The sequence below is a fragment of the Melospiza melodia genome, chromosome 8, assembly GCF_035770615.1.
Source record: "Melospiza melodia melodia isolate bMelMel2 chromosome 8, bMelMel2.pri, whole genome shotgun sequence".
Classification (NCBI taxonomy): domain Eukaryota; kingdom Metazoa; phylum Chordata; class Aves; order Passeriformes; family Passerellidae; genus Melospiza; species Melospiza melodia.
The window spans coordinates 22640056-22650596 of NC_086201.1; the positions used below are offsets into that span (position 1 = coordinate 22640056).

Genomic DNA, 10541 nt, shown 5'->3' on the forward strand with positions numbered 1-10541 from the left:
GCGGCTCCGCCTCCGCGCGGGGGAGGCAGCGGTGGGGCCGGGAGGGGAGCGCCATCCCCGCGGCGGCCGCGGCCGCCCGTTCCCCGCGGCGGAGGAGGAGGATGCGGCCCGGCGCCGGGCTCTGAGCGATGGAGGGGGTCCTGTACAAGTGGACCAACTATCTAGCGGGTAGGCGCGGGGGCCGGGCCCGGGGGGCGGCGGTTGGGGCTCGGCTCGGCTCCGGCCGTGATGCGCCGCTGCTGTTGCTGCTGCTGATCCTCGGGGGGTCCCGGCGTGCTGAGGCCGACCGGAGCTGTCGATAACGCGTTGGCTGAGACATTGGTGCTCGGAGATAAGCCCCGGAGAGCAGCCGAGCGTCGCCACGGAGGCGGCCCTGGGGCGGCGGTGGCCTGGAGCCGGCTCCGGGGCCGGGCCGAGGGGGCAGTGCTCCTCGCTCTCGCCCGGTGCGGGCGGCGGCCGGGCCGGGCCGGGCCGGGTAAACCCATTGCCCCGGCAGCCGCACGGAGCTGTGCTCGGCCCTGGCCTTCTGCCGAGACCCTCTCGCCGCCTGGATTGCGCCTTGCCGAGTTAGTCAGAGACTCTCAGCGGGACAGCGAGCGCCTGCCTGGAAAGCGCATGATAAACATCAGTTCCGTTAAATGCGTTTTTGGAGACGCTGCAGACAAAAAGTTCTGCACCGAATATCAGCATTTGCCTTGTTGTCTTTGACTGATCCTCTGCTGTAATAGAGACACCATCTCCCTCTGGGGCAGGCAGAGGGCCGGCACTGGTGTCAAGGTGAAGCATTTCTCATCTGCCACTGTGATAGGGCTAATTGTCTCTCCCAAACAGATCAGCATTGGGTCATGCTTTATCGTGCCTCTTATTACACTGCTGTGGCAGTATCTTCTCTGCCCTCTGGTTCTTCAGCACTTCATATGCGGAATTCTGTTTCAGCATGTGCAGGTTGTGAGTGTGAAGTGGTGTGAAACTTGGTTCTCAGGGATTATAAAATGTGGGCCACGTTGTGAGGATTGTATGGATGTGCTGTGAAATGAAGTGTACAGAGTGTAATCTTGAATTTTTCAGAGCAATTATGTGTCCACAGATACATAATTGCCCTTCTTGTAAAAGGGAGCAGTTGTACTGTAATTAGATAGATATTTGATGTCTTTGTCTCCACTTCACAGTAACTATAGAGAAAACACATAGAGGAAAGGTTGTGGTTATGAGAGAAAGAATGAGCACAAAGTTGGTTCCAAAACAATGAAAGTTGTCACTTTCACGTACATTAGTGAAAACGTTACTGTAGCAAAAGATAAATGGATAAAGGCAATGAACTCTTGTGGTGTTTGCGCCTCTTTAAGTATGTTATTAAATAAGCAAATACTCAACAGTAGCTGTGAATGCTATACATACCATGGACTGTTAGCATGCAGCTAACTTCTGCTGGAAGCCAGTAGTCCTCTAAACCAGGGAACTTCAGAACCCTTCCTTAGGCTTCCATATAACAGTAGTCTGGTTATTGAGTGGCTTTGGTCTTCAGACTGCACAGATTGATTACTTCCTGGTGTGTTACAAGAGTAATTTAATGTTTGCCTCTTTTGTTTGCCTCTTTTATACTCTTTTGTTAATGTTTTATCAGCCAAATAGATTAATTTTATTTACAATTTAGGAATTAGACTAAACTTTCACATTTTTGGTCTCCCTAGGTTGGCAGCCTCGGTGGTTTGTTTTAGACAATGGGATATTGTCATACTATGATTCCCAGGATGATGTTTGCAAAGGCAGCAAAGGAAGTATAAAGATGGCTGTGTGTGAAATAAAAGGTAAGAATTAATAGATTTCTGCTTGAGAAAATTTTAGCTGCCATGGAAATAGAAAAGATCACCAACCATACGTTTTTGCATCACTTGTTTTTCCTCCTCTGTTTTTGTTTACCTGTAGTCCAGTGTGTCAGCTTCATAGTTCATAGATAATAATGAATTATCACAGATATTAATAATCAATATTATTAATATTAATAATATTCATTAGCACAAATAATAATTATTAATGTATGATAATAGAGTTCTGTGTTGAGATTTAGAACACACCATTTGTTACTTTTTGTTTTTAATAGTTATGTGCACATGGTTCATGCTTAAAGTTATGTCAGCTAGCTGCTTAGTTCTACTGCTTTTTCCTCTTATGAGCAGGGATAGAGACTGCATCATGAAAGCCAGTGTTCCAGAAGAGCAGCAGCTGTGATCCAAAAGTGGCGATTCTTTTAAACCAGAATTGTTTAGTCTTTTGGTTTCCTGAGTCATTTTTACTTTTGTCACTGTTAGCAGCTGCACACATGCACAGGTGGTGGGTGTATTTCAGACAGTAAGTGAATGGTTTGTTCTGAAGTAAGAGTTTAGTCTGTAGAGTATTCCTAACTGTAGGTCAGCTTCCTTGGCTAATAGCAAGGTGTTTTCTAGCTTCCCATTGTTGTTGACTGATTTTTTTCCACATCCTCACAGGTGACTCAGCTTGTGATGTGGGTACTTCCATATTAAAAAGTGGAACTTATTTTACATGGCCCACCAAGTGGCCCAATCAATTTTTCATGTGGTAACTCCTTTTTGTTAGTATTTCTTTAGTGTAGATGAAATCAGTGAAATGTAAAGAGGGGAAGGGTCACTTTTAAATTTTTTTTTCTTTTTGCCATTCCACTTGATTTTGCTTGTTATTTTGTTCTTTTGGTAAAGAAAAGGGGGAGAAAGGCTGAGCAGCTTTGGGCTTTTCCTTACTTAACAGTGGTGCTTTGTGATTTACTGTATTACTGTGGGATTATCATAAGCATTTTAAAACACTTTAAGCAGTATTTAATAAATGATTGTTACTCAGTTGAGGTTATTATTTCAATTTTTTTTCTCTTCTATCACAAGTTCATGCAACAGACAACACAAGAATGGAGCTAATCATCCCAGGGGAGCAGCATTTCTATATGAAAGCAGTTAATGCAGCTGAAAGGCAAAGATGGCTGGTGGCACTGGGGAGTGCCAAAGCCTGTTTAGCAGATACCAGAACAAAAAAAGAAAAAGGTATGTATGTTACCTAGAGTAACTAGTTACTAGGTAACACTTCTTCCAATAATCATAGTATAAATGTTGTGGTGCAAAGTCTTTTAATATAAATTGTAATTATTTGTAGTCGTCACTATGGTAAATTCCCCCTCAGTGTTAGAGTTAGAAGTCACCTGCATTGATCTCTTGTATCTGAAGAAGCTGAAATGCTACAAGGTGTTGTTGTCACTAGAATAAACATATTGTTTGTAGTTGTTGTGAAGACATTTCATTTCTGATGTTATATTAACTCTTTATAGTAACTATTACTTTTTCCATAATTCCTCTTGAAATGTGAATGTAGCTGTTTCCAGCCATTCTGGTGGGTGACATAAGTTTTATCCATTATTTTTTCAACATTACATAGCAGCCAAGAAAGATTTCAATTTTATTTTTCCTGATAATGTGTCTTTTTCATAATAGCAATGAAATTAGCACCAGTTATCCAAAAGTATTGTTTGCTTCAAGTGTAATTCTTGATTCATTGCAGAATCCAGTTTTCCTCAAAATCAAGTGGAGGTTTAAGTGGATTTTTAAATTGATCTTTAAGTGAAAAGTGCTTAAATATTATAATGTGTATGTACATTGTATGCAATAAATTGATATTTCCATTTTTTTCCATAGAAATAAGTGAGACCAATGAATCTCTTAAAACCAAAATGTCTGAACTTCGTCTCTACTGTGATCTTTTGATGCAGCAAGTTCATACCATACAAGAATTTGTTCACCATGATGAGACTCGCTCTCCTCCCAGCATTGAGGTGCGCAATTCAAGAATTGCTTTTCATTCCATTATATAATACACCTCACAACAAGTTACTGTTGTTGTCTTAAACCTTATTCATCTCCCCAGTGTTGATGTCAATTTTCAAATGCTTGTATGTGGATGTACTAATAGCGATTTTCTGTGTGTAAAGTACCTGGATGGTTTAACTGTAATTGTGCCAGGTGTTAGGAACCAATTGTGTTCCTGAGCCATTTGGTTGAAAGGCCAGTAGAGCTATCATATGAGAAATACAATATTTTGTCTTGTTTTGCATCTCTGTTCAAGTAGTTGAAACAATCTTAATTTGTCCATTCTTACTTTCTTCTGTGGGATGGTATTCCATTTTCTTATCAATGAAAGCTAGTGTTCCAGGCATTGGAAACATGCAGTGTAGATATCTGTCTCTGAATGTGCACAAGTACAATGTTAGAATGTATTCCTGCTTTTGAATGAAAGGACTGGAAACTGTGAATGACTTCATTCTTTGCACTCTTGAGCAGCATGTGAACAATGTTGTTGGTTCTTTAGTGCAAAGGTAGGGGTTGGCACTTAGTCACAACAGAGCAAGTTTTCAAGGTGAAATGGACCTGCAGCTCCTTGCTCTAGAGTGATAAAACTGTTCACACCTTCTGCTGCAATTCATTTGTTTCACTGAATGATCTTCTGATACCAGTTAGTCACTCTGAGACAAGCTTTGCAGTGAGGCATTGTTGGCTGGTGCCTTAAAGAAATTCAGATGTCAGAAAGAAATTGCAATGCTGTCACATGTGTTTTCTTAAATTGGCCTTATGGTAAGGCATACATTTGATTAAAAAAATGGGAAATATATATTCTTAATGGTAATGAGGGAGATTAGTGTGTCTGGGAGAGGTGCTGGAGGAAAGTTGTATTTGAATATTTTATTTTTTTCCTTGCTTATGCTTGTGCTTTCATTTACTTTCAGAACATGAATGAAGCCTCTTCCTTGCTTAGTGCCACATGTAATACATTTATCACAACACTTGAAGAATGTGTGAAGATTGCTAATGCCAAGTTTAAGCCAGAAATGTTCCAGCTGCCTCACCCTGATCCCTTGGTTTCTCCTGTGTCACCATCACCTATTCAAATGGTTTTGACATTTTGAAATATTATCTTTTCTAAGTGTCATCCTGGTGGTTAGACTGGGGGGAGGAGTGGCAGAACGCTGTGCTATTGTAACATGCTATGATGTCCACAGTTGAAATCTTGACTGAGTTATAAGTCAGTACTGGTCCCAAATATAAATCAGTTTTCTGTTCTCAGTCTTTTGCTTTGCAGTTTGCTAGCCTTTACATCATCAGATGTAGTTTATCATACATGTCAAGGCCCTGTAATGAGGTATCTCATAAATTAATGAGGTTTAACTTTTCCTCAGTTCAACTGTTTGGTTTTTTTAGAGTACTAGCTATACACGGATAATAAAAATTAGATAACTTCACCTCTTGCTCAAGTGGTTTGTGACTTGAAGCACTTTAGCAAGATAGCATATGTTTCAGTGTATGTAATTTAAGATGTTTTTATTAATATATCATTTCCTTATTTAACAAAAAGATATATCGTGATAAAGATATTACTTGCATAACTATTCACTATTAATTAATTCTCTTAGAGGAACAATGTATGGGGAATCAAATGCTTTCTCAGTTCTGTGTATGTATTCCAAGATGAGCTGTATTGTGCAATATTGTTGTGAGAACCTCTTTCTTTCCATATGGATCTCTCATCTCTTTGTCTTCAATCACTTTACTTACAAAGCTGATCATTATGATTTAAAATAGTAACTTTCTTTGATATACATAGAGATTTGACAGTAATAGCAGAGAAACCACAAGGAATCAAGAGGCATAATTTGGCTTTTTTGTGTAATGAGGAATTTGAACTTCCATTTGGTAAAGGAAAAATGTCTTGATACTTCTGTATATCATAGCAATTAACAATGGCTCCTTGAGGAGCTTCAGGGAAAGAGGGAATGAATTCTACAGACAGGAGGTAGCATCTTTTTGTAGTAGACTATTTCCTGTGTGAATGTGTAAAACTTTTAATATTGATGGCAATCCATCTATTTTCATATAGTTTAATCAGATTTTTAACCGAGAGTGGTTGCTTTTTTTAAAAAAAATATTGCAGTCTCTCTTTGTAAAGACTGTAAATAAAGCAAGGTGTAATGTAGATATCCATATCATTCTTCTGAGTAGCTTGTGACATTTTTGGTGTTGTTTGTTCTTTGGAATTTTTTTTCCCCTAGATGAAGCGTTCCATTAGCCACCCTGGTCCTTGCTATTCAGAAAGGTAATTTTCTGTTTCCTTAAGTTTTTTTCTTGTGTCTCAAAAGACCTCCCTGAACTTGCTAGCATTAAAATCAAAATATGAGATGAATTGTTTGTGTGGAGAAAAAATTAAAAATGATAAATTGATCTAATTTTAAAAACAAAAGGTACAGATTATCAGCTACTGGTGGCAGCTGCTATTTTTAATACAGTACCAAAATTTCATCATGCTAGAAGCTTTATGTGAATGGCTTGTTTTGGCAAGTTCATGAAATTAGAGCTTGAAATGCTAACATTATTTTTCAGTCAGTATTTCAGTTTCTGAAATTATTTCCTTCATTTTTATTTCCACTTTCAGGCTTTGTAGTTGTGAAACTAAGATTGTTGACTGTCTTTTTTTTAGTCTGCTATGGTAGACTAGCAAAAAAGCATTAATACTAACAATTTAATCTGAGCGCCAAAGTTATTTCCAATTTAAAGTATATAAAATTGATTGGGTGGGAAATAACCAAAATTATTTCAAATTTAAAGTATATAAAATTTGTGTGGGTTGTTATAGATTTTCCTTGCTAATAGATCTCACTTCCTTTGTAGGATTAGTCACTCTGTAAAAGAACCAGGTTCATCTCTTCACCGATTTTCTCAGCGTCGCAGAAGAACATACTCGGATACAGAATCTTACAGTGATACACCTTCTGAAGAGTCTCAGAGTAAGTTTGAAAGGGAGGGAGTTTTTGTATCTTTCAGTACAATTTACTTCCTTGTTTAGAGCAGCACTGACATTGGCATGAAGAAAAATGTTTTATTTGTAAGATTCCTATATTATAAATCAGAGCACTTGGATAGTTTGTTACCTAGTTGACTTGGGCTGGCTTCCGTTGATATTACAAATGATCTTGCAGATGGAGTAGTTATATTGAGAACAGTGGGATTACTGGCAAGATAAAATTAGGACTTATGTAGAAAAGGGATGTTTGTTCACATGAATGGTTATATGGTAAGTGATGTGGAATATTGCTGTTTTACACCTGTTATTATCAAAAAAATTACCTTTTTTTGACTTCTGTGAATTGCAGGGATAGTTCACTCAGTGCATTGTGGAAAGGTTGTTCATTTCAGTGGCTTCTTGCCTTTTGTAGAGAACAGCACAGCTCTGAAGGCGCACATCCTTGCCAATAATAAAGGTCATTATCAGAATTTAGTCCCTGATTTGATGGGCTGAATTAGTGGTCAGTTCTTCGCTGGTTTATCATTCTGAATGTTGCTGGCATTTTGACTCCATTATAACTCCTCTCTAGCAGACTTTAACTTGACTTCTGATTGATTATATTTAGGAAATACTTTACAAATACAATAATTGACAGATTGGATGATACTTTTGGGGATTGAAAATTAAATACTTAATTGATCTCTTTATAGGATCTGCCCATTGTTCTAGAGGTGCTGTCAATGGAGATCTGGTATCATCAACCATTCCTGAAGAAAGTAAATCAGTGTCAAAGGAGAGATCTGAACCGGAAGAGACTCTTACATCCTTTTCCTCCTGAAGCAACTGAAAGTATTAAATTTTCTATAAATAATGCTATGCAAAAGCTGCTGTAATTATACTGTTGTTATAGGAAGTAGTTATTTCCCTTTTTAGAAGGATTTCTCTGCACTTTATAGAATAACGTAAATACTATCTTTGAAGTGTATTTTATCTTTATATAGTTTATTTGCAAGAGTATTTTCCTAATATTTCACAGTTTGAATGTGCATTTTTTGGAACAAATGATGGCTTTAACAGATAAGCATCCACATTTGTAAATGCAGCTCTTTTAAAAAAAAAAGTGTGGAGGTCTGACTGATATGTTAGTAAACAAGCATTATAAAATTCAGCAAAAAGTTTTCATTTTTTTGGAGAAAATGCAACTTGTGCCATGAGCCTCTTGGTCATTTGTACCAGGTCATCCACCTGGAGCTGTGATTAGCCCCACAATGGCTTTTTTTTGCCAGTGTAAGGGCTGTGGGAATGGGCACTAATGGCTCTGCTCCAGCAGCTTGACAGTAATTGACATTGCTGCCTTTAAAAACACAAGGATATACATAATCCAGTCCTTATTTTTAGGCAATGAAAGTAGAAATATTTAGTGTATTTTTCTAAACAAATGTATAAAAATAACTTAATATGAAGTATTTGTACCAAACATGGGATATTTAATAGTTTTTATTTATTTATTCTTTTTTGCATCAAAAATTTCTACCTACTTTCACTACTAAAGGTCTAAAGATCTACTGAAAGCTTCAAAATGTGCATAAATTGTTTCTGGGGTGCGTAGCATCACAAATAATTAATACAGTGCTGTTAAGATTTACTCTGCTTACTTAAGATGTGTTTTTAGCAAAGTGTGATAAAAACAAGAGCTGAAATGTTAGACCGTTCTAAGCTGCTGTAGTAATGAATATTTGTATCTATATATGTTTTATTTATGACATATTTATACAAAAGGGAGGGTCTGTTTTTGCAACTCCTTTATATCATTTGAGGATGGTATACACCAGAAGATGGATTCTGCTCTCAGTTACATCAGTGTAAATTTGCATTAACTGTAAGTGAGGTCAGAGTCTGACTCTCTTAATAATTAATGAGTAGTATAGTACAATAGTGCCTACTAGCACCTTGGTCAAGAAGGTTGTTAATATATGCGTTGTAAGCTTTTGGGGATTTTTGGGGTGTTTGTTTAGGGATGAACTTGGTCTATGAAGTCTTAGCTGTAGAGCACTTGAAGCAAGCCATTTACTGTTCTTGATTTACACAATTGCTAAATAAATGTACAGGGTTTTTTGTATTCAAGCACATACCAAAATCTGTTTTTATAATCAGATCTTTAATTTGGTTTAACTAGTCTTCCTTTTGTGTATATAAATGATTTGAAGCAGGCTGGAAAGAACAGATGGGAATACGAGCTTTCCTTATGAATTTTTGGAATATTGATTTATGTAGATCAAAATAGGTCCAAATATTGAGGAAAAACATATGAGCTGTTGGCCTTATATAAATGTCAGGTTCAAGTGGAATGGAATGGTTTGTAAAAGGGGTTTGTGGATACCAGCTCAGAGCTGTCATTTGTGCTCAGTTCTGTCAGTTTTCATGCAAACTGGCATATGCATATCAGCCACAGACATGCTTGTACATTTTTTTTTCTGAATGTTTGCTTTAATGTATTCTGTATGACACGACAAATGTAAAAATAAGTATTAAAGAAGATGTTCAGAGAAGTAAACTACATACTGCAATGAGAGTGTTGTCTTGAATAATACACTGTCAGAAGTGCTTTTTGAAACTTCACTGAGGTTTCTGCCAGCTTCTGCAATGTTAATTATATGTCACAATGACAGATACCTTTTTCTGCTTCCACCTACTATGAAGAAAAGAGGCTGCACTCCATGTTGTGGAAAAACAAAGTGAGACTGATCAGTGAATGTAGTAGTAAGTAATAATTTTAAATACTGCCACAAGACAAAAGTTGTTGTGATCACATCCAAGCACAAAATTTGCATGTAATTGCTTCAGTGCTGTTTTGAGGTTTTCTAGGTCCACCAAGCCATCATTTCAGCTTTATGTTTATATGTGTCATATGTTTCTATTTAATCAGACTTTATATAGATACCTGTGCCAAACATCCTAAAATATATTTCAGTGAAATTAGTGGAGATAATATGCTGTCATACTTTTGGTAACTGGAATTAAGAAATAATTTCTGAAAATTATCTGGCTGAATCACAATGATCCATGCAAAGTAAGACTAAAAAAGGCCTGGCTGCTCTTACATATTTAATTTCTAAATTTATGGGAGAGCTTATCAGGAATGCCTGATTGTATCATTCTTGCTAGTGCAGAATGAGAGCTGAGCCTCAACAGCATAGGTCGTTGGTACTTCTTGTTTTGATCTCACATGCTTCTGAGATCAGTCTGAAACTAGCTCAAATTTCTTCACTTAAAGAATATAAGCATGGGACATATATTTAGAAGAAAAGCAGTAACTTCAGTATATCTCTAAAGTTCCTAACATCAGATAATAAGAAATAGAATGCTTAGAAATTACCAGCTTCAATTATAAGGAATTAATGGTAAGGCATTCAGTGATTTGGAGAGCTATGACTACTGAGATTTCAGTGTTCAGGGGCTTTTAAAGTACTGTAAATTAATGTTATGTCTTTCAACTTCGTAATTCAGCTTCACTTTTTAAACTTTTTTTCCTCAGAGAAAGCAGTCTTTGAGATAGGAATACTTCAGTGGTTGCTTCTGTAAAAAATGTTACACCTTACTTAAAAATTGAAATCACACCTATTTGTTTTTGTTAAGATCATTTTCACAGATTATCAACTTGAGTTTTGCTACACCCCATCACTGAATATTCTGGTGTAAGCTGTTCTTCC

At 37.4% G+C, this 10541-nt stretch overlaps 1 protein-coding gene across 1 annotated transcript; it reads left to right on the top strand.

The window, feature by feature from the left end:
* The first annotated feature begins 45 nt into the window (after positions 1 to 45).
* PLEKHA3 (pleckstrin homology domain containing A3) lies at positions 46 to 9388 on the top strand. The gene is made up of 8 exons (XM_063162211.1): positions 46 to 168; positions 1692 to 1808; positions 2895 to 3050; positions 3696 to 3832; positions 4781 to 4945; positions 6101 to 6144; positions 6717 to 6832; positions 7542 to 9388. Exons 1-8 carry the CDS (start codon positions 129 to 131, stop codon positions 7667 to 7669), a joined length of 903 nt encoding a protein of 300 aa, XP_063018281.1. The 5' UTR covers positions 46 to 128; the 3' UTR covers positions 7670 to 9388.
* Positions 9389 to 10541: the final 1153 nt, after the last annotated feature.

Excerpts from the sequence above, each read along its gene's own strand:
- PLEKHA3 (XM_063162211.1), top strand. The coding sequence starts at position 129 with ATGGAGGGGGTCCTGTACAAGTGGACCAACTATCTAGCGG. Across the intron at positions 169-1,691 it reads GTGGACCAACTATCTAGCGG|GTTGGCAGCCTCGGTGGTTT; the intron begins GTAGGCGCGGGG and ends TGGTCTCCCTAG. Across the intron at positions 3,833-4,780 it reads GCTCTCCTCCCAGCATTGAG|AACATGAATGAAGCCTCTTC; the intron begins GTGCGCAATTCA and ends ATTTACTTTCAG.